Here is a 26,450-nt window from a genome sequence, read left to right on the forward strand (position 1 = left end):
GAGTGACTACTTAAAACATGTGCCTTTTGAAAATGGAAGATATTGTGCTGCGTATTTGGAATAATGAGTTGCAAAGACTGGGTATCTTGGTGGGTCTGCTTTAACAATTCAGGCACAACTAAAGACTGGTATTTTTCCCAGTCTTAATGAATGTCCTTCATGGTTTGTTTACATTTTTGCATTTGGGCTGACAATGAACATGGATTTTTAGATCTTACCAAATTGGCTTTCGGTTCTCACTTTCTTTCCCTTACTCAGAACATGACACGGCTATTATTTGCATATGCAGATGGTTGTGCAATTCTCCAAAGGCATCTGAACTTTGAACAGTAGGCTTCCATTTTTCTTTTTTGGTCCACTAAAATAGAATGGGTTATAAAAACAATTTGCACCATCAACTATGGTTGGGTTCAACCTCTTCAAAGCATGTTTTGCCATTTATTCTAACACATGTACCGTTCTGCACGCAGGACACTTGGTAGCCTTTGGTGCCAGACATTGCATGCCTCACCCAATGGTTGCGCGTAAAGTCATTGACTGACGCTTACTAAAACACTGGTCGGCAACAGATGCTGGCTCAAGGGTGTTTTAATTTTTTCACGGTTTAGTCAAACCTTTCAAGGGTTTGGTAAAATCTGTAGTATTCCCACACACAATTCATTCTCGCGTCTCAATCAAGGTGTGAAATTATGCATCTTCAAATACAATATTTGTGTGGTCAATTTGCAGCGTAAAAATTATAATCGGACGCGCGGCTGAATCTGCCACTACCCAGGCGTTAAAAAATCTGTCATGCGTAGCAACGCCTGGGCAGAAGATCTCCCATCTCAACCTTGCCTGTGGCTGGGGGAGGGGGCTTGTGTGGGAGAAACCAGGAAGAGAAATGGTATGAATGTATTTGACAACTTCAACCTCATGTAGCCTGAATAGCTAGTGTCTATTTGACGAATACATTTTACTCGACACAACGGAGACCCACTTGCTTTATGTCAAAGTTAAATAAAAATTTAGAACGATAACCCCAGCTTTGAAACGAAAAAGGTTAAAGTTCACAGGAAGCTGGGGGGCTACCATTTTTCACTGCTGCTTACATTTTAGATGCTAGAGAGGGAGGGGTGGTCGTCGTGGTTTTATTTAATTTCTCCAGACTATTGAGCTGTACGCGTTTTTTTGTTTCGCCACCCCTACTCACTAACAATTGATGTTGAATGAATTCGGCATGGAGAGAATAGCGGAGCAGTCGTGGAATTCTTCATACACCTATCAGGTGAGCAAGCATAGCGCGGAGATGCTACACAACCTCAACATTCAGAGGAAAGATGGAGGCAAGTTTTGTGATGTGATCTTGCGCGTCGGCGAAGAGAGCTTTCCTGCCCACAAGGCGGTACTGGCGGCGTGCAGCGAGTATTTCGAGTCCGTTTTTGGTTGTCAAACGGAGGGCGACGGGGAGGCAAAAGAGCTCGAGATGCATACGATAAGTCCCAAAGTTTTTAAAGATATTTTGGACTTTGCCTACACCTCTAGGATTGTGGTACGATTGGAATGTTTCCCCGAGTTGATGACGGCTGCTAAATTTCTGCTAATGCGTTCTGTCATCGAGATATGCCAAGAAGTAATCAAACAGTCCAATGTAAAAATTCTTGTTCCACCCTCAAGAAGAGGCGACGTCAGTTTATTCCGTGCCACGGGGGGCTCTGAATTTAGTTTCACATTGGCTGTAGACAACTTGTCAAATGGGAATGGCTTGTTTACCAACAATGGGCAGACACATAATGTGGATGGAAATCGGGCCAATGATACAGTCATGTCGGATGGCAGCCCCCAGTCCTCTATGCCAGTCCTGCAGCCCGTGTCTCCATCAGAGATGACGGACAACCCGTTCCAAGAAGAGGGCTCTTTGGGTTCCAAGAGAGGCAGGGGGCGACCAAAGAAGGGGACAGTCATGGAACCTATTCATTACAACATCAGCACCGCTGACGTTAAAGAAGACATTGAGCAGATATTTCCTTGTGGAATATGTGGCAAGGCATTTACAGAGGCTGTGCGGTTGAGAAACCACGAAGCGCAGCATGGAGCGTCCAGCCATGGCGCGAGTAGCGGCGACGGCTTGTCTGGCGAGGGAGGCCCTACCTCGATATCGCACTCTGGTCAGCCCGGTCTGTTGGAGAATGGCATGCCATTGCATGGAGGAGTAGGCATAGAAAACAGCCGTAAGCGCGAGAGGACGAGACGTCACGTTGGCTGTGACATTTGTGGGAAGGTGTTCCGGGATGTCTACCACCTGAACCGACACAAGTTGTCTCATTCCGGGGAAAAGCCATATGCTTGCCATGTCTGTGGCCTGCGGTTCAAGCGCAAGGACAGGATGTCATACCATGTCCGGTCACATGATGGATCTGTGGGTAAACCCTACCTCTGTCAAAGTTGTGGAAAGGGGTTTTCCAGGTGAGCTATGGGCAATTATTGTATACTAAAACCACTAGTTCCAGGTGCATTGCCTATTCTATTCTGAAGCATTCTGTGATCTGGATGGAAAATGAATTCATAATCAGTCGTCTACTGCTTGCATCTGTCTCAACATGCCTATGTTTGATTTATTCAGGCCAGACCATCTGAATGGACACATCAAGCAGGTTCACACAACAGAGAGACCCCATAAGTGCCAGGTGAGACAATAGCAACAACTGGATCTTCTTAGAAGAGTGGATGTGGATTCTATATTTGTCACAATGACTGAACATCACACTTCAAATCTGTCATTTTGCTATTTGCTTGTTTTAAAGATTTAGTTGTCATTCTTGTTGATTAGAATATAGTTGAAAGGTTGATGGTGAATGAATAGTGTTTCTGTACGTAACATGTATGAAGGCATATTATTTTACCTGTATATTCCACCTGTTCTTCAGATTTGTAATGCTTCCTTTGCTACAAGAGATCGCCTGCGGTCCCACCTAGCTTGTCACGAGGACAAGATCCCCTGCCAGATGTGTGGGAAGTACCTCCGAGCTGCGTACATGACCGACCATCTCAAGAAACACAGTGAAGGACCTCACAACTACTGTGGTATATGCAACAAAGGTAACCTTAGGCCTAGGGTGCAGCATCATCACCACATATCTGTCAGGAGAACAGGGCGGGAGCTTCCAATTTATGACTGTGCTATCTTCTTATGTCTTAGATGTTTGTGTTTTTCTTGTTAACCTGCCTCTTCCAGCATGGTATTGCCATCTTGCAACAAGGATGATCTACCAAAATGTTTACTATTCAATTCTAACACTGTAGTAACCATCAACTACCTCAGCTGGTGCAAAGCATTTGGGTTGCTTTCTACAGAAGAGCTTGTGAACTGCAATCATGGGCTATTTGCAGCTCATAGTTGTAGTGTCTGCATGTGTTGTCCAGTGTTTTTCCCATTTCTTCTTTTTTGTTGGCCTCTGAACATTCTCCTGCTGCCATTCTAATTGACTCTCTTGTATGCTAATGCATGTAGTCTCATTAATGTAAAATGTTTTTATCTGGTTAATGAATTATCCAAAATAGAGCTGTACCTATCAGATACTTGCCAGCAGACAGTAGCTAGGCTTCCATCCAATTGGTGACAGATTTCATTAAAAAAAAATATTTTCCTTTATTTAACCAGGCAAGTCAGTTAAGAACAAATTCTTATTTTCAATGACGGCCTAGGAACAGTGGGTTAACTGCCTGTTCAGGGGCAGAACGACAGATTTGTACCTTGTCAGCTCAGCTTGTCAGCACCTTCCGGGTTACAAGTCCAACGCTCTAACCACTAGGCTACCCTGCCGAATAGTCCAGAATCTGCATAAATATAAAATGCACATTTTCAAATCAAATCAAATTTTCCCACCAGTGGTGTGTTTCCACTTGTTGTGTTTAAAAATCAGTGGGTGATGACAGTGCACAGAAAATGTACTTTTAACGCTAAAGTTTTCATATACCGAATAAAAATCTAAAGTTCAATGTGTTTCCATATCATTAAATAGCAAATGTGCCTAACGTTGCTCTGGTCTTGGCACATTAACTCTAGCCAACAGCGCAGGTAGGCTGCATGATGAGATTATTATGGATAAGTAAGTAGCAGCTTGTGCAAGCCAGAACGGCTCATAGGACAGGAACCTATCTCCTGCTTCTGTAGAGTGAGGCAGCTTGATGTACAAGTACACCCCCTGAACAGGATGCTTGTCTATCGCAGGACCTCACCCCCAATCTAGCTCATTAATGCTGAGTGCCAAGCAGTTATGCATCAGATCCCATTTTTACGGCCTTTGGTTTGATTTGGCCGGGGATTGAACTCACAGCCTTCCAATCTCAGGGCGGACACTAACCACAAGGCCACTGATGGATAAGAGCGAGAATATTTTATTAGTTAAACGGCAGTCATCCATCAATCATCATGTCACCAGAATAAAACCCTCAATATTTATTGGAACGGAGCATCAAGGTCACCGCTCACTTTCACCACCCTGTGAAGTTCATCAAAACTCGTTTAATCTGTAGCCTAATAAACTGCATGGTTTCCTAAGTCGCAGTGGGAGGACTACACCATGTTATCATGCGACTCCAAGTTTACTTCGATATGATAGTTATTATATCAATATTTGCGCATAAAGCCGTTTCCACCACCATTTCTCGATTAATTAATTTTACAAACACAAAAAGATCCCACCATGTCGAACGAACATATTAACTGTCGGCATTTATAAAATGTAACCAAACTTCCTTCCTTTCCATCACAGCTGTCATTACTTTTTCTTTTTATACGGTATGACTTGCATAAAAACTTTGGATGGAAACATGGTTAGTGCTGATGTTAATTTTTTTTAGAAAGGCTTGATTTTGAATGTTAAGGTTTAATACTTGTGTCTTACCTTAATGTGTGTACTACTGTAGATTACTGCCCCATATGCAGTTTGTCTCTTGGTCAGACATTTTGCCCCAAGTCAAGATAATGTATTGGGTTGACTTGCTTATTTTGCCCTGATTTACCTGTCTGGACATGGTGTCATTCTTGTGGTAGGCCTAGATAATGGAGAACAGTGGTTGCGTATTGTTCACTCTTGCTTGTCGTTAGCCTACCTCTTGTTGGTTCATATTCTTCTTTGCCTTTGAAGTTAGATGTGCTTCAGTTTTGCTTTTGAGGGTTGTTACAACATCCAACAGCTCAGCTTAGTTCAACAAAATCATATTATTATCCTTTGTTACCATCTCATATATATCATTGTCTGCATGAAGATATAAAACAGAATTACACAGCGAAAGGCAGATTTGGGAAAGAGGTGGTTTTTTTGTCCCACTGTCATCTTTGGGTACATAACAACAGAGCGCATCCATTCTCTCCCTGCTGGGTGTGTAGTGCCACTGCCCTTTGTTGTGTTCTTCTCTGGGTCTCCAGGTTTCTCCACTGCGTCCTACCTTAAGGTGCACGTAAAATCGCACCATGGCTCGCCATTGCACCCCCGTACTGCCCAAGCACACGGTGCCTTCCCTGCGCTGCACGGGGAGCCACAGATGCACAGCGGCGCCCCCTACCACACGGGACGCCAGTGCACAGTGGAAGGCAAGCAGCTGCCCACCCTGTTCCGCTCCACCCTGCCTCTAAGCATAGGCTATGTCTCTTCTTGCTTTGTGTTGATCATCATCTGCTCTGCTGCTTGTGGGGAAAACCTGCTGCATCTGTTTTTAAAGCCTGGCAAAAACACAAGCATACACAAACATACACATATACACACAAAGCATATAGGCATTCCTGCCTGCGCAGTGATGCTAACGCTAAAGGATCCATCCCCTCTGTGCCTCCATCAGCTAACAGTAGGGACACTGTCTTCAGAATCATCATATGTACAGCAGGCTGATATGGTTGTCCTGGCTGATATTGTGTGTATATAAAGAGATTGTTAGGCCCATGGCAGCTTATTTCTAAATCAGCATGCATGTGTAGTTGTCTGCTCTTCTGCTTGGTTTATATTGTGAAGAGAGAAGGAAACTGAGAGGAAGTTGATTAGGGAACTTCACTTTTTGCATTTTACTAGACAGAGATGTGAATTAAGCTATCAATAAGGACAACTTTTACTCAATGGGTTAGAATATGTATAGGCCTATTTCTTGAAATAAAAACATGACTTCATCAAGGTAAAAGACACATTTGCAATTGCAGCATTTGGCATTTTCTCTAGATGGGGCACTGCCCCCCAGTGGTCAGTTTTGTGATACTGCAGGTTGTCAGGGACTCAGTCAGCTCATAAAAAGCTACAACAAAGAAGTGCATGTATGCCTCCCCATGTTCCCATGGCCTTGTTGCTCTTCAGTCAGGCTCAGACATACACAGAGACTGTGTTTAGCCTTAATAGCCTTAGTGCCATGCTATTCTGTCTGTGTTCAGCATGGCAATGTGAATGCTTTCTGAAAACGCTGTTTGTTGCTTGCTGTCATCTCCATCAACTTGTGGCCGTTGGCCAAATGATGCACTATAATGTTGCATGTCTATTGAATCATACAGTACTGTGCAGTGTTCCTCTGGATTCAATGGAGCTTTTTTCAACTATTATTGCCATGGCAACTAGCAGCAGCCTATGGATTCGGCTGCACAGTACTTCACTCTGGCAGAGAGCGAGAAGGAGTCAAAGCAGTGTGGAGAGTAGGCTTGGGCATTATACCGTATACTGGGGTATTTAGACATACCAACAGTACTTGGATTCATTTTTTTAGCAGGAGGAGGGGCCCCCACCTCGGCCACCCCGCCTCGAGCTCCAGTTATGCATTTGGTTTGTTAACTTGCTAGCTAAGTGGCTAGATGGCAAGATCAAGCTTCTTGTTTACAGCAGAGACAATCAATCCCCTCTTGGATCAAGATCCATGTTCCCCAAATTGGTTTGTGCGACCCTTATGTGCCCTTCCGGTAATGACGTATACCCTGGTATGGTACAGAAACGGTATAAATGTATGAAAATCTGAATATCGCCCAAACCTAGTGGAGAGAGGTTTAGATTCTAGGCTAAAACCTTGAACTCAATTCAGTTTTTTAGCTGTAGAAATGGACTTCCTAGTGATTACCTATCTCAGATCTAAAATCGTTGCAATGTGGTGGCTTGCCAGAATTCTAAATCTATTGGAAAACTGCTTTTATTTAGAATAAATCAAGTTGGCTGGCTTGGCAAGTAATACAGGAAAAAGTTTCATTCACTGTTTACAGTTTTGTCTATTATAATCACTGGACAAAGTAAAGCTACTAAATTAGACTTAGTAAGGTCTGGGTAATATCCTGACTACATTGACGTATGTATGGTTTCCGCTGGCCTTGTCTGTTGTCTCTGCTGCCCCCTCTCTACTCTCTGTCTGTCTTTGGTGTAGACCTGTGTACCAGTCACCGGCTGCTGGTCACCTTCCCAGAGGCAGATGGTCACTGCTTTCTCCCCCAGGCCGGCCCTCCCTCCCTGGGTCTGCAGCCCGAGCTGCTCCTGGGGAAACCAGGGCCTGGGGGGGCTCCATATTTCTGGGAGTGCCACTCTGCTGGGCCGCCTGGGTTTCACCCCCTCCACGGGCCTCTGCCAGGTCAGTATGGGCCAGCAGTAGGGTGGGGGTTGGGGCTTTGGGGCGCTAAACAAGGCCTGCTGATTAGACGAGTAACAAGAGTTCCACTGTAAAGAGTTGGTTAGACGAGAAGATAACAACCTCTTGGGGATGCATGTGCATAAAGAGTCAAGGAAATTTGGTTGACGGGATGCATGAGCAAAAGGTTTCCTGGAAATAATCCGCTTAGTTTATGTCAACACGTAAGTATTTCTGATGTGGTTTTGGTATCATGATTAAAACATGACACCAGTTGTTTTATTTTTTTATTATGATTTTTTTAATTTTTAATTTGGATGATACAATAGCCTTTTTCATATCAGATATTATGGGCCGATATTGTACATTGTTCAATCTGAGCTAAAATAATCTGCCGCATAGGGCTACCAATAAACACCTATGTCCAGGCGGAACATTTTTAAGTGTAAAGAAATTATGACAAAGTGGGTGGTCCTGTGGAATTGTCTTTTTTGCCCCAAACTCACAGGAAGAAAGACCTTGCTTTCAATGAAAAGTGTATAACTATTAGGTAAATGAATGCATATTATATAATTTGAACAAATGTGCCCTCTGTTCCTATAATATAAATGAACACCATGTATTTTAAGAATTGCAGAACAATTCTACTTAACATTACTATACTCTTTTTTTTGTTCTTAACCAATGGGTTTCATGGGAGCAGGTGCTTAGTACACACAGCAGTAAACTGTCCCCTGTTCATGTTGCAGGTGGTGGCGGCAGCTAACCGGAGAGCAGTGCTACCTGCTGGTCTAAATAGACACATTTTGTGTTGCGTATGCATGGCCTAATTTGAGGTTTTCTCTCCCCTTAAACTTCCTCTGCTTTCTGACTCTCCCTGTGTCCTTTCCCTTTACCCAACCCCACCCTATCAACTCTCCCTGTCCTCCACCCCACCCTATCAACTCTCCCTCTCCTCCCCCCTGTCCTCCACCCCTCCATATCCTCCCCCACCCTATCAACTCTCCCTCTCCTCCCCCCTGTCCTCCACCCCTCCATATCCTCCCCCACCCCCTCTGTATTTACCTCAGACGGACAGGAGAATGCTGGAAAATGCCCCCATCAAGGAGAATCTGAGGGAGACGAGCCGTTGTTCGGGGATCTGTCCAACGGCGACGAAATTAAGTCTCCGCACAAGTCTGAGGAAGAGGAGCTTGGGACGCCGTTTGACTGCAACGGAGCCTCTACCGATGCTGTGGGAGGGTCGCCACCAGGTGCCGTTAAAGCCAAGACCAGCCAGGACTCTCCAGTGAAGAAGTTCCCTTGCAGCGAGTGCACACAGACCTTCCGCACCAAGTCTTACCTCAATAAGCACGTCAACAGAGTGCACCATCATGGGGTCCAGAAGAGTCTAGTGGTGAGTGTAGGGTCGGGGTCAGGTCTGGGGGAGCTGGGTCCTTCCCTGGGCTCACCCTTCTCCCCTCAACAGAACATGTCTCTGCTGGAGTCATTTGGCTTCCAGATCGTCCAGTCTGCCTTTGCCTCGTCGCTGGTGGACTCTGAGGCAGGACATAGTGGGATGGAGCTGGGGGGGAAGTGACCTGTAGCTCAGTGGGGGGGAAGTGATCAATAAGTTAATGTGGGGGAAAGTGAACCTAGATTTGTGCGGGAAATTTGCCCTAGTTAGGTCTGTTCAGCCTATCAGATGTAAGGGAATGGCATTGTCTATAGACTGCTCTTGGCGTTGTCTATAGACTGCTCTTGGCGTTGTCTATAGACTGCTCTTGGCGTTGTCTATAGACTGCTCTTGGCGTTGTCTATAGACTGCTCTTGGCGTTGTCTATAGACTGCTCTTGGCGTTGTCTATAGACTGCTCTTGGCGTTGTCTATAGACTGCTCTTGGCGTTGTCTATAGACTGCTCTTGGCGTCGTCTATAGACTGCTCTTGGCGTCGTCTATAGACTGCTCTTGGCGTCGTCTATAGACTGCTCTTGGCGTCGTCTATAGACTGCTCTTGGCGTCGTCTATAGACTGCTCTTGACGTCGTCTATAGACTGCTCTTGACGTCGTCTATAGACTGCTCTTGACGTCGTCTATAGACTGCTCTTGGCGTTGTCTATAGACTGCTCTTGGCGTTGTCTATAGACTGCTCTTGGCGTTGTCTATAGACTGCTCTTGGCGTTGTCTATAGACTGCTCTTGGCGTTGTCTATAGACTGCTCTTGGCGTTGTCTATAGACTGCTCTTGGCGTTGTCTATAGACTGCTCTTGGCGTTGTCTATAGACTGCTCTTGGCGTTGTCTATAGACTGCTCTTGGCGTTGTCTATAGACTGCTCTTGACGTTGTCTATAGACTGCTCTTGACGTTGTCTATAGACTGCTCTTGGCGTTGTCTATAGACTGCTCTTGGCGTTGTCTATAGACTGCTCTTGACGTTGTCTATAGACTGCTCTTGGCGTTGTCTATAGACTGCTCTTGACGTTGTCTATAGACTGCTCTTGGCGTTGTCTATAGACTGCTCTTGGCGTTGTCTATAGACTGCTCTTGACGTTGTCTATAGACTGCTCTTGGCGTTGTCTATAGACTGCTCTTGACGTTGTCTATAGACTGCTCTTGGCGTTGTCTATAGACTGCTCTTGGCGTTGTCTATAGACTGCTCTTGGCGTTGTCTATAGACTGCTCTTGGCGTTGTCTATAGACTGCTCTTGGCGTTGTCTATAGACTGCTCTTGACGTTGTCTATATACTGCTCTGCTGTTCATGGCATCATCGCTCACTGTTGTTTTATTACATTCTGTGTCATGGAGCTCGCTATTACTATCTATATACAGCATTTCTTTATGAAGACCATTTCAGAGCAGAATATAAAATGTACATTAACATGAATTATTTTAACATTAAGAAACTTAGACAGCAGATTTTAGGAAGCTGTTATCTTCCTTTTTGATTGTATTTGTATTGTTGTTTATGACATAACCATGCCCTTAAGATCCGTTACCATACACATGCACATATAAGAAAAATATATTAGTAAATGCTGTTATTATCATGTCAGGTAATGGAAATACAGAGTGTGGTTTGTAACCAATGGGTTAGTACATGCGTTCACTGGGTCATTTTGAATTGCTTTGTTATTATCAATATGCTGTTCACAGCTGCGGTGAAACAGTCAAACCCAAGCTTCCCCTTACGTCAGACAGAGCTCCTGAAGGGGAGAGGCTGCAAATGGAACTCTGGTCCAACTCTGAATAGAATCATAGTCAATTCTATCAGTTTCTGCAGGGCAAGGATAAAACCCTATGGCTGTTCCATTTGAGAATGTTCTATTCTCTTATTACAGATTTTTAGAGAACAGATGTATTTGTTAGTCACGTGAAATCAATTCTAGATATTCAACAGGGACCAAGTTCAGGTTTGACTATTAGAAATCGTGAGAAATGTAGAATATATTTTATTAATTTATTGATTGCCCTGTATGCTTTGTGGACAAAGTTTTTTTGTTTATGAGTTGATGTTTGAGATGTCGATGTGTTGTACTGATTTTAGTCTATAAGTTATGCTAGATACAGGAGGCCAACTAGGGAGCAACAGTGAGTATGTATGCTGAAATATCTGGATGTGTTTGGTGCCCCTTGATATGTGCTTTTGTCCTCCGAATCTAATCAACAAGAAGGCTTTTAGTCTAATTGTTTGTCAGATAATTTTGCTTTATTAGTTTCAGTACATTCCTGCTTTTATTTATCATTATATTGCGATTGTAACGAGTGTATATAACATTCATTCATATACAGTGAATTCAGAAAGTATTCAGACCGCCTGCATTTTTCCACATTCTGTTACATTACGGACTTATTCTGAAATTGATTTAATTGTTTTTTTCCTTCATCAATCTACACACAATACCCCATAATGAAAATGCAACATTTACATGAGTATTCAGACCCTTTACTTTGTTGACGCACCTTTGGCAGCGATTACAGCCTTGAGTCTTCTTGGGTATGACGTTACATCTTAGCACACCTGTGTTTGGGGAGTTTCTCTCATTCTCTCTGTAGATCCTCTCAAGCTCTGTCAGGTTGGATGGGGAGTGTTGCTGCACAGGTATTTTCAGATCTCTCCAGAGATGTTCGATTGGGTTCAAATCTGGGCTCTGGATGGGCCACTCAAGGACATTGAGACTTGTCCCAAAGCCACTCATGCGTTGTCTTGGCTGTGTGTTAGGGTGGTTGTCCTGTTGGAAGATGAACCTTCGCCCCAGTCTGAGGTTCTGAGTGCTCTGGAGCAGGTTCTCATCAAAGATCTCTCTACTTTGCTCTGTTCATCTTTTTCCCCATCCTGACTAGTCTCCCAGTAACTGCCGCTGAAAACAATTCCCACAGCATGACGCTGCCACCACCATGCTTCACCATAGGGATGGTGCCAGTTTTCCTCCAGACATGACGCTTGGCATTCAGGCCAAAGAGTTCAATATTGGTTTCATCAGACCAGAGAATCTAGTTTCTGATGGTCTGAGAGTCTTTACGTGCCTTTTGGCAAACTCTAAGCGGGCTGTCTTTTACTGAGGAGTGGCTTCTGTCTGGCTACTCTACCATAAAGGCCTGATTGGTGGAATGCTGCAGAAATGGTTGTCCTTCTGGAAGGTTCTCCCATCTCCACAGAGGAACTCTGGAGCTCTTTCAGAGTGACCATCAGGTTCTTGGTCACCTCCCTGACCAAGGCCCTTCTTCCTCGATTGCTCAGTTTGGCCAGGAGGCCAGCTTTAGGAAGAGTCTTGGTGGTTCCAAACTTCTTCCATTTAAGAATGATGGAAGCCACTGTGTTCTTGGGGACCTTGAATGCTGCATACATTTTTTGGTACCCTTCCCCAGATTTGTGCCTCAACACAATCCTGTCTCGGAGCTCTATGGACAATTCCTTTGACCTCATGGCTTGGTTTTTGCTCTGACATGCACTGTCAACTGTGGGACCTTATATTGACAGTTGTGTGCCTTTCCAAATCATGTCCAATCAATTGAATTTACCACAGGTGGACTCCAAGTTGTAGAAACATCTCAAGGATGATCAAAGGGAAACAGGATGCACCTGAGTTCAGTTACGAGTCTCATAAGCAAACGGTCTGAATACTTATGTAAATAAGGTATTTTTTAATAAATTTTTTAATACATTTGCAAAAATTTCTAAACCTGTTTTCGCTTTGTCATTATGGGGTATTGTGGAACATTTTGTATTTAATTAATTTTAGAATAAGGCTGTAACGTAACAAAATTGAGCAAAAGTCAAGGGTCTGAATACTTTCCGAATGCATGGCTTATTAAAAAAAAATATATATATATATATATATATATATCTCTCTAATGATTGAGTTCATCTTTAGTCGATGAATGGGGATTTTATATATATATATATATATAATATAAAACTTTTTTTTCCTTCCTTGCCAAGTTTTGGTGGTGGTTGTTCGGTTTTCCGCACTGTGAGTGCCCATGATCTGCTGTGTACTGTTCTGGATGTAAATGTTTGTTGGGATGAGGTTGTTCACTGGATGGTGACAGAAGTATCCCTGTTCACTGTAGACCTGGGTTCAAAAAGTACTTGAAAGCATTTGCTCGAGTCTGGCTGGAGTGACAGATGGGTGGATTTTGCACTTGTGGGACTCTTCTATTGTGCCAGGTAAGCTAAATCAAATACTATTTGAATCCAGGTCTGGTTCTCTGTGCTGTTACCTTGTTCTGGTAGTGTATACTCTACCAGTTTACTTCTGCCACCCATGGCTTTGATCAATCAGTCTGTTTAGGCCATATTATTCCATTTCATTTGTTTTAATATCCCTACTGAATAGTGATGCTTTTCACACAGGGGATGGAGTAAAAATCGATTTAAAAAGGCCTGTTTCTTTGTGTTATTTATTGGATAAGTAAGAGACAATGCTGTTTTTAGAAATATGCTCATATGATATGCAACACTGGTGATCGCCCATACATGCTATTCAATTCATCTGGTGGTATTGGTTGTTTGTTTATCTCACCTGTTTTGGTAGTTCAATTTATAGGATGTTTTTATTGATTGATTGCTTAGATACTTACCTGTGTTGTTTTCTTGTATTGTTATGTTGGTCTGTTGCAAAGTGCCTTCCCAATACTGATTGTGCACAGCAGTAGATTTGAAATGCGAGATGAAAAAGGACCTATTTCTATAAATGGTCAATCATGCGCAGAGTGAATTGCAATGACACTTTTGTACACATAACATGCACACAAAGAAGATGTACATTTGTATATGTATGTTGGTATTTTATCATTGTACTTCTCAAGATTCTTCAACTTTAAACATTTTTAAGTTACATGTTTTATTAAACCTTTGGACATATTTCAATATAAGCATACTTTTCTATAGACGTCTGTTTTTGTACACTGTTTTTGAGTCTGTCATCTCTGTCTGATTGATACAGAGTTGGGGATGAAATAAATATGTATTTGAAACTGTTCCTGAGTGTGTTATTGTGCCATAGTTTTGGATGAGTTGTCTTTGATTTACTTTTCATGACACATCATGGTTCACTTATTTAGCCATGTCACTGACTGGATTCAAGCTCTTCATGTGGCCACAAGTAGAAAATTAACACGATGTTACTGTGCAGAATAGATTAGTGCAGAATAAAACATTGTAGCGTAAAGGCTACATTATTGATGAAACACAATTTAGTGTAATATACATCTTTATTTTTACTCCCTTCCAGACAGTCAAACTGCACAGACATCTGCTACATACTGATGGTGACATTCAGGTGTTGGAAAGGACATACAGATATGTCATTCTTTCCCAGGAACATTGTTTTGTTTTCAGTGTCATGTCATTGGGGTTGATGTCATTGCAGGTTTCAATAAGTTAATAAATACCACACTGACATCAGAAATGGTATTGATCTAATAGGTTTACAGTCATGAAATAGAGGGCCCTAATCTAGTGTCTTGTTGTATAATCAATGATAATATACCGTATTGAATCGACATGTTATATCAAGTAGTCCTTACCTAAACATATTTTTTCACTTGAATTTCCAGACACAGATTAAGCAGAGCATGTCTTTTTTTTAGTCCAGGACTAGGCTTCATCTGTTTCCAGGAAACTGGTCCATTGTTTCACAGCTTTGGGCTTTTAGAAAGAACTGTATAGTGCATAAAAAAAATATACACTACCGTTCAAAGGTTTGGGGTCACTTAGAAATTTCACAGAACAGCGCAAACTGGCCCTAACGAAAATATAAAGAGTGGGGGGCCCCGGTACACAACTGAGCAAGAGGACAAGTACATTACATGTCTAGTTTGAGAAAGATGCCTCACAAGTCCTCAACTGGTAGCTTCATTAAATAGCATCCGCAAAACACCAGTCTCAATGTCAACAGTGAAGAGGCAACTCCGGGATGCTGGCCTTCTAGGCAGAGTTCCTCTGTCCAGTGTCTGTTATTTTGCCCATTTTCAACTTTTCTTTTAATTGGCCAGTCTGAGATATGGCTTTTTCTTTGCTACTCTGCCTAGAAGGCCAGCCTCCCACTCCTCTTTACATTTAAGTCATTTAGCAGACGCTCTTATCCAGAGCGACATACAAATTGGTGCGTTCACCTTATGACATCTAGTGGAACAGCCACTTTACAATAGTGCATCTAAATCTTTTAAGGGGGGGGGTGAGAAGGATTACTTTATCCTATCCTAGGTATTCCTTAAAGAGGTGGGGTTTCAGGTGTCTCCGGAAGGTGGTGATTGACTCATATTAGCTGTCCATTCTAATATGGTTAGAGCCAGTTTGCACTGTTCTGAGAAGGGAGTACACAGCGTTGTACCAGAATTTCAGTTTCCAGAATTTCAGTTTCTTGGCAATTTCTCACATGGAATAGCCTTCATTTCTCAGAACATGAATAGACTGACGAGTTACAGAAGAAAGTTCTTTGTTTCTGGCCATTTTGAGCCTGTAATTGAACCCACAAATGCTGATGCTCCAGATACTCAACTAGTCTAAAGGCCAGTTGTAATTGCTTCTTTAATCAGCACAACAGTTTTCAGCTGTGCTAACATAATTGCAAAAGGGTTTTCGAATGATCAATTAGCCTTTTAAAATGATAAACTTGGATTAGCTAACACAACGTGCCAATGGAAACAAGAGTGATGGTTACTGATAATGGGCCTCTGTACGCCTATGTAGATATTCCATTAAGAATCTGCCATTTCCAGCTACAAAAGTAATTTACAACATTAACATTGTATTTCTGATCAATTTGATGTTATTTTAATGGACAAAAAAAAAAGGATATTTCTAAGTGACCCCAAACTTTTGAACGGTAGTGTATACTGTATAAACACATGTTCTCAAAATGTTGTTTCCAAAACAAAGTCAGCCTTTTCGGTGTCTGTCCCCCTATTCTTGTAGTTGAGTTTGTTAAAGTCCTCCATGATCTCCACCATGCTCTTGCCTTTGGTCTCTGGGATGAAGTAGAGCATGAACGCTGAGCTGAACATGCAGTATGCCACAAAGACCAGGAAGCAGAACTGGCCTAGAGCATCCTACATGGGCACATTAATAATGTTAAAGATCAAAAGATAACTCACTGACCAGACAGACAGTAGGATCTCAGAGATATAAAACCGTCAGGGAATGGTAGTCGTTCGGATCACTGATATTAAGTGTGTGTATGTTGACTTGGAGCAGTATCTTACCACTATGTAGGGGAAGAACATCCCGATGAGGAACAGGCCTAGCCAGTTGACGGAGCCGCTGATGACGTAAGCGGACGGTCTCCAGGCCTGCAGGAAGAGATCTGCAGGGAGGGCCATGGACACCCCGGCTAGAAAGATACGAGTACTGTGACAACCAGCTCAGCCTGGCATTAGCTCACTCAATTCCAAATACTCCGAACTGGAATCGTACACACCAAAATGTGACATAATACAAAAGACATTTATAAGCATAGAGTACTCACAAGGTCCTAGTCCATAAACACAGATGACAGAGAAGATGAGGGCGATGTTAACATAAGGGAACCATGAAAACAGGTCCTGTTGAGAGAGAAAAGACTGTGTTAGTTCTCATGTCAGCTGACACAGAAACCCTAAGTGTTGGATTACCTTGATGGACAGCATAACAACAAGGATGGACATGATGACTCCCATCAACAGGTAGCCATAGCCCATCAGCATCTTCCTGCCCGCACGGTCTATCAACAGAGACTGGGACACAACAAGGACAGGAGGTCAATATGGCCACTAAAACAAATGTTATTGTATTGTTCAGTTACAGACAGTGATGTTATTCTCCACTATGACCTCCAGTATGTTATGGTACTCACACAGAGACTGATGGAGATGAGTTCTGTTGTTCCGATGCCAATGGACAGGTAGTGCATATTGTCCTCTGCTACTCCAGATTCATGGAATATGTCAAAAGCGTAGAAATAAATCTATAGAACAAATTCTGGGTCAATGTGGAGAAGATGAGATGAAAGGAGAATGACAAGATAATATAGAGAATGAGAGGGCTCCCACTTGCAACAGTTACAAGCATTTCTTCTGAAAAAGGAAAGGAATGGATCACCTCTTCACTTCTACGTAGAATGCAGAATAACCTCATCGGGGAAATACAACCTACTGACATTGAACTCGTGACTAAATGTAGATTCAGTAATGTTGCAGTAAAGGTAGATAGAGTAAAAACAGACTCACTGCGTTAATACCACAAAACTGAACACAGGCACAGGGGATGACCAGAGCCAGCACTTGCCACCTGACACAGCGAGAAGTCAGCACGTCCCACACTGTCTTAGACTTCTGGCCCTGCATGCTCTCCCTCTCCTTCTCCATGTCATCCATCTCCATCTTCAGGTCATCCTCCTGCCACAGCCACTGCAGGGCTATGACAACAACATACACACAAATCACGTTATTCAACAGCAACATCATATACACACCTCTTCTCGCCATCTCTGATGATATGATGTGTACGGATGTGTTTTATTATATGTGTACTGTTATGTTGTACATTATGAAGTGTATTCTGTGTTTGATTATTGTATGGTTAAGATTTGATCCAGGGAAATTCTTCCCCCAAAGCCAGCATAACAGATAAAATAAAAATGTCTCACATTATGCATACCTTTTTTTGAGCCCTCTGTGTCGCCTTTGTCGATGTACAGGTAGCGAGGTGCTTCTGGGAAAAAGAGCAGGGTCACAAACTGGATGATGGCAGGGAGGCCACCAAGGGCCATCAGCCAGGGCCACATGTCATCTGTACCCATCACCTCCCTACAGAGAGACAGGGAGGGAAAGGGAGAGATCGAGAGAGACAGAGACGGAGATGGGGGGAGGGAGGGGGGGGGCAGAAAGACAGAGGGAGAGACTTGGTAAGAAATTATTAATTTCAATTTCATAGAGAGCTTTGCCATACACTTGTATGTTGTGCTCCAAAATTATTCAATTTCTGGTAATTTGTCAGATGAGCTATTCAGAATATGTACTTTCCGGACCAGGAAAGGGGAATCAGATGTTATTGCAGGTGTAGCGAAATGCTTGTGTTTCTAGCTCCAACAGCGCAGTAATATCTAACAAGTAACATCTAACAATTTCACAATACACAGAAATCTACTAAGTAAATTAATGGAATTAAGAATATATAAATATATGGACGGGCAATGTCAGAGCAGCATAGACTAAGATACAGTAGAATAGAATTTAATAGAATACAGTATATACATATGAGATGAGTAATGTAAAATATGTAAACATTATTAAAGTGACTAGTAATCCATTATTAAAGTGGCCAGTGATTTCAAGTCTATGTATATAGGCAGCAGCCTCTATAATGTGCTAGTGATGGCTATTTAACAGTCTGAAGAACTTGAGATAGAAGCTGTTTTTCAGTCTCTCGGTCCCAGCTTTGATGCACCTGTACTAGCCTGATGCACCTGTACTGGATGATAGTGGGGTGAACAGGAAGTGGCTTGGGTGGTTGTTGTCCTTGATTATATTTTTGGCCTTCCTGTGACATCGGGTGCTGTAGGTGTCCTGGAGGGCAAGTAGTTTGTCCCTGGCGATGCATTGGGCAGACCGCACCACCCTCTGGAGAGCCCTGCGGTTGCGGGCGGTGCAGTTGCCGTACCAGGAGGTGATATATAGCCCAACAGGATGTGCCTTCTTCACCACACTGTCTGTGTGGGTGGTCCAGTTCAGTTTGTCAGTGATGTGTACGCCGAGGAACTTGAAGCTTTCCACCTTCTCCACTGCTGTCCCGTCAATGTGGATAGGTGGGTGCTCCCCCTGCTGTTTCCTGAAGTCTACGATAATCTCCTTTGTTTTGTTGATGTTGAGGGAGAGGTTATTTTCCTGGCACCACAGTCCCAGAGCCCTCACCTCCTCCCTGGTCAACCATGCTGACCGCTGCACTGTGAGCACAACACAGAGGTCAGAATGCTTGACCAGGCTAGAACAACTGATAATTAAGAGGGTAAAGTAACCTGAGAACAAGGGTTAGGGGGTTAAGTAACAAGGGTACTGACTTGATGCCAACAATCTGACCCATGACCTTCCCTAAGCCAATAAAGATGGAGCTAGTGAGGGTCAGGAATCCTCTCAGCTTCTTAGGTGAACTCTCGCCCAGGTACATCAGGTGCACACTCAGCCCCATGCCTGAGAGAGAGGACGAGAGAGAGGAGGGAGAGGTGTAAGGCAGGAGATATAGAGAAAGAGTGAAATAAAGAGAGAGAGAAAGAAAGAGAGAGGGGGGAGAGATGGAGGGAAGAGAGTTACAAGAGAAGTAAAAATTAAAATAATACTGCAGGATGCTCCTATGTTCCCACATAGAGTAGAATATACACACAGAAAGGAAAATCAAAGCACAAAACACATACCAACATTATATCCATAGAGAAATCTGCCCAGCAGGATCATCTCAAAGGACTTGGCCGTGAAACTGAATACCATCAGTAGAGCGGCTACAAGGGCCACTATGTTGTTGAACAGCAGGGCTTTCTTCCTGCAAAACAGAAGAGTGAGTGAGTGAGTGAGTGAGTGAGTGAGTGAGTGAGTGAGTGAGTGTGTTCGTGCATGCGTGGCCCTAAGTGTCTTACCGGCCGTAGGTGACAGGGAGACTGCCACTGTGGATAGCCCCGACCCATCCTCCTAGACTAAACACAGATACGATGAAAGACCAGATAAGCATGTTGGTGGAATCGTCTACTGGAACCTCATACCTCCCCAGCCAGGTCTGGTTCACAAAGCTCTGTATGTGCTACATGCAGACAGGGAGAGAGAGAATGGATTTCACCTGTCCAGTTTAGTTAATGTCAGTGCAGATGGACGAAGCCACTATAGAGTATTGAGATGAACCCTGAGTTTTGGCAAGTAAACTCACTTATAAATCAGGGTTGGGTGGATTACTTGAGAAATGTAATCAATTACTGTTTATAGATTACATGACAATAATAGTAATTCGTAATGTAATTCATTGGATTACTCAAAATAAATAACATTATCTAATTTCTTTGGGATTACTTCCTTCATAAACCAGCATCTGCCTCTTCAGTTTATGCTGCAGACCGATCAATTTCCTCTAACTTTGCCCACCCAACTCCCCAGCATCTTTGGGTAAGTGCTGGCTCAGCTGCCTGCTGCCTCTTCTTGATAACATGGCATTACTGCTAAAAGGTCAGCTTCACTGTCAAATAGATTGTGGTCAGTAAAAGAGTAAATGGTCATTTGAATATCTTAGACACCCTTAACATAAAAGGCTGGTATGATAAAGACTCCAATAGACAGATGTAGCAGATCCAAGAGAAAACAGATTATTTCATGAGTTGGATGACTTTTAAGTCTGTCGTTCTGAATTAAAGTGCTCCAAATTTCTTGTTGTTTTAGGTCAGTCGGTAGTCGGTGAAATTTAACGATGTGTCGTGAGTGTGTCATTTAACGATGAGTCCAACCGGCAGTACGGTACACAGCAGGTTACTCTGGACATGATGGCGTGCCGGGCTCTTGTGTCGGCTCAGGACCCCGTATTTCATCTCACTCAGTCAGTGTTTACCTCAAACGTTTTGAATTTACCCCCCTATGAGTATACAATGTCATAACATAAAATAGTCTAGACTTTATTTTCTCTATCTTTATTATCATGAAATAGCCTACCCCAAAGATGTCATGAGTCATCTTACACTATGTAGAATTGCCCAAACATTTCTTTGGGCCCCCAAATGAAATAAAGTGATGATGCTATATTTAACGTATCTCAATGAGCAGTAATTAAAGTATGCCCAAATGCAGGGACCTGTCAGCATTCTTGACGTCCACTTCTTCCAAGTTTTGCTGGTGCAACTACTTATTTAAATCTGATATGCCTAGTTGTCTTTGCAAAATAATGCATTGAGGCATTTTCCTGGACAGTGTTTATTTTAAGTCATAAAACTTTTGAAAAGGCTATATTGAAACGCCCTTCGCCTCAAGTATTTTGTTTTGTTTGTCCTTTTAGTACTTCAAACCAACATTGAAAGCATTCTGAATACTCCTGACTTGTGCTTTTATTTCATTTTAATTTAACTCTGGTCACAGGCCTCAGAATTGACCAATTAATAGCTGTTTTACAAAAAAATAAGCATGTGCTCATAGACCTTAGTGCCACTTTTGACACCATCAATTACCACATTATTTTGGAGAGATTGGAAACCTTAGTTGGTCTACACAGACAAGTTCTTGCCAGTTTAGATCTCATCTGTCGGAAATATATCAGTTTGTCTCTGTGGATAGTTTGTCCTCTAACAAATAAATTGTACATTTCGGTGTTCCTCAAGGTTCTGTTTTAGGACCACTATTGTTTTCAGTAAATATATCTTGGTGATGTCATTTGAAAACACAATGAACACAAGTTCTCAATGGGATTAAGGTCTGGGGAGTTTCCTGGCCAAAATATCACTGTTTGTTCCCCGAGCCACTTAGTTATCACTTTTGCCTTATGGCAAGGTGCTCCATCATGCTGGAAAAGGCATTGTTCGTCACCAAACTGTTCCTGGATGGTTGGGAGAAGTTGCTCTCGGAGGATGTGTTGGTACCATTCTTTATTCATGGCTATGTTCTTAGGCAAAATTGTGAGTGAGTCCACTCCTTTGACTGAGAAGCAACCCCACACATGAATGGTCTCAGGATGCTTTACTGTTGGCATGACACAGGACTTGATGGTAGTGCTCACCTTGTCTTCTCCGGCCAAGCTTTTTTCCGGATGCCCCAATCAATCGGAAAGGGGATTCATCAGAGAAAATTACTTTACCCCAGTCCTCAGCAGTCCAATCCCTGTACCTTTTGCAGAATATCAGTTTGTCCCTGATGTTATTCCTGGAGAGAAGTTGCTTCTTTGCTGCCCTTCTTGACACCAGAACAGCCTCCAAAAGTATTCGCCTCACTGTGCGTGCAGATGCACTCACACCTGCCTGCTGCCATTCCTGAGCAAGCTCTGTACTGTTGGTGCCCCGATCCCGCAGCTGAATCAACTTTAGGAGATGGTCCTGGCGCTTGCTGGACTTTCTCGGGCGCCCTAAAGCTTTCTTCACAACAATTGAACCGCTCTCCTTGATGCCCTTGATGATCCGATAAATGGTTGATTTAGGTGCAATCTTACTGGCAGCAATATCCTTGCCTGTGAAACCCGTTTTGTGCAAAGCAACGATGACGGCACGTGTTTCCTTGCAGGTAACAATGGTTGACAGAGGAAGAACAATGATTCCAAGCACCACCCTCCTTTTGAAGCTTCCAGTCTGTTATTCGAACTCAATCAGCATGACAGAGTGATCTCCAGCCTTGTCCTCCTCAACACTCACACCTGTGTTAACGAGAGAATCACTGACATGATGTCAGCTGGTCCTTTTGTGGCAGGGCTGAAATGCAGTGGAAATGTTTTTTGGCGATTCAGATCATCTGCATGGCAAAGAGGGACTTTGCAATTAATTGCAATTCATCTGATCACTCTTCATAACATTCTGGAGTATATGCAAATTGCCATTATACAAACTGAGGCAGCAGACTATGTGAAAATTAATATTTGTGTCATTCTCAGAACTTTTGGCCACAACTGTACATAGTCATTGAACTCTGGTCACTTTAATGTTTACATACTGTTTAATCCACTATATGTATATACTGTAAACTCTTAGAAAGAAGCGGAAATATCCCTTTTAGGTTCTAGATAGCATCTTTTTTTCTGAGAGTGAATTCACCTCTTATCCTGTATAACTACTGCTGTATACACCGTTTCTATGCATGTACTGTCCATACTGTATAGAGATATATAAACACACCATACTATGGACTCTGACATTGCTCGTTCTGATATTTCTTCATTTGACTTTTTAAATTTTGGACTTTTTAAAATGAATTGCGTATTGTTTTGTTTTTCTAGGTATTATTACTACACTGCCGGAGCTAGGAACACAAGCATTTAGCTGCACCTGCGATAACATTGGCAAATCTGTGTACGCGACCAATAAACTTTGGTTTGATTTGACCCTGCTTATGATGTCTAAAGCAACATGGTATACTTCAAATACTCCAACAACAGTCCTGTAACCTCAACCCCACCATGTTTCTTTCTGTCTGCTCACATGATATGACGATACACAGTCGGGTCTGTATAAATTGGATTGGATAAAAAGCTGCTGCTGATGAACTGTTGATCACAGTGCTATCCAATAGGATTAGGTCACTCCCTCCTCTGGCTGGGAAGTGATACGATATCTCCCTGTTCTCCTGGGAAACTGGACACTGTTTACTCTCTCACACTTTGTATGCACCCTGCTGTTTGCACCTTTTGATATACACTCAATTGAAAAATTGCAATACTGTAATACTGTAGTGTAATTGTGACATATCAACGTAATAACAATAATAATAATTGCATTTTCTTACTTTAAAGCAAATTTGTGCTCCTATGTGGCTCAGGTCATATAGGTTTTTCTTTGTGATATCTTTACAGGCTCAGTCACATGCCAACAGGCAAGGAAGTATCAATCTTAAATCAGATTATGTCTTCACTTTTATCCCTCAATGCTATTCCTCATTATCAAGTTTATATTCAACTCCTTAGAGTTGACCATCAGACAGCTTTCTTACCTCTGCTGGAGAAGACATGATGGAAACTTGCATCCCATATTGAAATGATCCCCCAATTCCCAATACCAACGTCAACAGGTAAAGCCTCCAGTACTGCATCTAGAATATAAACAAGGATGTCTTACAGTAATTAAGAATTCTAAACTGAGTTACGTCTCAATGAAACAAAGATCAATATTACAGACATGATACAAGTTTGATAGATTACAGTCAACAGTCAAATAAAGTGTGCAAAGTTGTTTAACTCAACAATTGTGTTTACATTTTTTTTGTAATGGTAGGATGTCTCTCAGTATAAACAACATAGGAGTAGAAATGGCAGAGTGCAGAGTCTCTTTTTTTAAACTATTTATTGAATAATTTCAGTATGAGCCTCATCATCAATTATATGAGTGATGTGTTGTTGTCTTACCAGATCATTGAGTGCTTTTCCCATCTTTCCGTCTGAGGCTCACCTGGATGCTGTCTGGAACAGCAGAACAGGTGGACAGTTGGTTGATCACCTGCTGCTGCTGAGGGAGATGGAGGGACACAGACACCAAGGAACATTTATCCCCACCGATACCACAGTCCTGTCCCCGAAACTGTTATTAATCACATCGTCTGGGTTGTAGTGGAAGAAAACCTTGTTGGAGAGGAGGAGAGAAAGAGAGGGATGGGGGGGTAGAGAGAGAGCGCAGATTAGTGATCACTGAACAGTGAGAGGAACAGGACTGAACCAGGAATATCTTACTGGTCCAAACTGGATCTCACCAGATTCCTTCCCACTGATAACAAGCCCTGGCCTTGTGACTCCATCCTGTTTGTTTTTACTCCGGTTTGGTATTAGGTTTAATTTTCACAAGAGATGGATGGTTAGGAAGGTGTCTTGATAAAACAGGAATAACTTACTTATTGTTCCGTGAGTCACTGACTGAACACATCAATGTGGAAGCTGAACAGGACAGGTGCTGCCCAGTTCCAGTTTAACATTGAGCACTTTGTAAGGAATAAAGAAAACAGTCATTTCCAAATCTTCTGGTTGATACTGTATGTTTTGTATTGTAAAAATATTGTGCATTGTTTTTAAGTTGCCTTTCGATTGTTTGTGTTGTTTTGATTACTGAGTATCAAGCAGTACATTGTCCCGTACTGGAGATTGTTATCGGCAACATTGTCCCGTACTGGTGATTGTTATTGGCAACATTGTCCCGTACTGGTGATTGTTATTGGCAACATTGTCCCGTACTGGTGATTGTTATTGGCAACATTGTCCCGTACTGGTGATTGTTATTGGCAACATTGTCCCGTACTGGTGATTGTTATTGGCAACATTGTCCCGTACTGGTGATTGTTATTGGCAACATTGTCCCGTACTGGTGATTGTTATTGGCAACATTGTCCCGTACTGGTGATTGTTATTGGCAACATTGTCCCGTACTGGTGATTGTTATTGGCAACATTGTCCCGTACTGGTGATTGTTATTGGCAACATTGTCCGTACTGGTGATTGTTATTGGCAACATTGTCCGTACTGGTGATTGTTATTGGCAACATTGTCCCGTACTGGTGATTGTTATTGGCAACATTGTCCCGTACTGGTGATTGTTATTGCAACATTGTCCCGTACTGGTGATTGTTATTGGCAACATTGTCCTGGTGATTGTTATTGGCAACATTGTCCCGTACTGGTGATTGTTATTGGCAACATTGTCCCGTACTGGTGATTGTTATTGGCAACATTGTCCCGTACTGGTGATTGTTATTGGCAACATTGTCCCGTACTGGTGATTGTTATTGGCAACATTGTCCCGTACTGGTGATTGTTATTGGCAACATTGTCCCGTACTGGTGATTGTTATTGGCAACATTGTCCTGTACTGGTGATTGTTATTGGCAATAAACTAAAAGAGAATTGATCATTAAAAAGAATAAAGAAACAGGCTTATCTCCAATTATGTACGGTACTTCTGACCTGATATACTAACACGAGATGAGAATAAAACATGTACTTTATCATTCAATAATTTTCATGTGGATATGACAAATATAGTATATCTAGCAGTTGATTTTCATAACTATTATCTAGCGAATGCGATAAAAAAATCATATTGAAAATATTTTTGTTATTATTGCTGTATGTACTGATAGCCATTTACTGATCCAAATTAGATCATTTGATATTCTAATTGTTGGCATATGAATGCACTATTTATTATTTACAAAAAACCGGTGTGATGCTAATTTAGTTGATGATAAAAAAGCCAATGTACCTGACCGATAGTAAAATTTCCTGCCATAATAAAGAACATGCAATGACATGGGGGTCTCCCTTTATGTCCAGTGTTTAGCATATTGTGTAATCAGTTCGTTTATATCTAGACAGATACCTTGCATGGTCTTGTTGATTTGGACAAATCTGGGGTCATCATGTTCTTGCCATAACAAATGTGTTGATTGAGTTGTCTAAAGGATGTCTATGGAATAGTAGACCACTTGTGACCAAAGAAGAAAGCCTGTAAACACTTATTAACTTACAAGATCATTTATTTTCCAACGTAACAGAATGATATTAAATTACAACAAGAAGATAAATCAAACACATAATTTATTATCACAATCTATTCCAAACAATGAAATAGAACACCATTTTCAAAACAACAGACAGTTGGATCATTTGATAACGATTTGTGAAATATATATATATATATATATATATATATATACAGTATAATATTTATCTGAACATACAGTAGCTTTGGATAGAATTGTTTCATCCACCATATCCTTATGATAACCCT

At 42.2% G+C, this 26,450-nt stretch overlaps 2 protein-coding genes across 5 annotated transcripts; one reads left to right on the forward strand and one right to left on the reverse strand.

The window, feature by feature from the left end:
* The first annotated feature begins 487 nt into the window (after positions 1–487).
* On the forward strand, positions 488–9,373 carry patz1 (POZ/BTB and AT hook containing zinc finger 1). 3 transcript variants are annotated; one of them, XM_065002450.1, is made up of 6 exons: positions 488–2,445; positions 2,603–2,666; positions 2,907–3,078; positions 5,411–5,575; positions 7,366–7,566; positions 8,634–9,373. In XM_065002450.1, the coding sequence occupies exons 1-6, from the start codon at positions 1,202–1,204 to the stop codon at positions 9,140–9,142; spliced, it is 2,355 nt and encodes a 784-aa protein (XP_064858522.1). In that variant the 5' UTR covers positions 488–1,201; the 3' UTR covers positions 9,143–9,373. The 3 variants fall into 3 exon arrangements, with proteins under 3 accessions (XP_064858522.1, XP_029537388.1, XP_029537395.1); XM_029681528.2 differs by lacking the exon at positions 5,411–5,575 and having other exon boundaries at positions 490–2,445; positions 8,634–9,370; XM_029681535.2 differs by lacking the exons at positions 5,411–5,575; positions 7,366–7,566 and having other exon boundaries at positions 835–2,445; positions 8,634–9,366.
* Positions 9,374–13,442: 4,069 nt separating this feature from the next.
* On the reverse strand, positions 13,443–24,388 carry LOC115146125 (solute carrier family 2, facilitated glucose transporter member 11-like). 2 transcript variants are annotated; one of them, XM_029687960.2, is made up of 12 exons: positions 24,083–24,388; positions 23,671–23,769; positions 19,650–19,706; positions 19,431–19,555; positions 19,080–19,209; positions 17,681–17,829; positions 17,251–17,438; positions 16,878–16,988; positions 16,657–16,758; positions 16,512–16,587; positions 16,249–16,376; positions 13,443–16,095 (listed from the first exon to the last, which is right to left on the reverse strand). In XM_029687960.2, the coding sequence occupies exons 2-12, from the start codon at positions 23,706–23,708 to the stop codon at positions 15,901–15,903; spliced, it is 1,299 nt and encodes a 432-aa protein (XP_029543820.1). In that variant the 5' UTR covers positions 23,709–23,769; positions 24,083–24,388; the 3' UTR covers positions 13,443–15,900. The 2 variants fall into 2 exon arrangements, with proteins under 2 accessions (XP_029543820.1, XP_029543810.1); XM_029687950.2 differs by having other exon boundaries at positions 19,650–19,810.
* Between the last annotated feature and the right edge of the window lie 2,062 nt (positions 24,389–26,450).

This window comes from Oncorhynchus nerka, linkage group LG2 (genome assembly GCF_034236695.1).
Source record: "Oncorhynchus nerka isolate Pitt River linkage group LG2, Oner_Uvic_2.0, whole genome shotgun sequence".
Lineage (NCBI taxonomy): Eukaryota > Metazoa > Chordata > Actinopteri > Salmoniformes > Salmonidae > Oncorhynchus > Oncorhynchus nerka.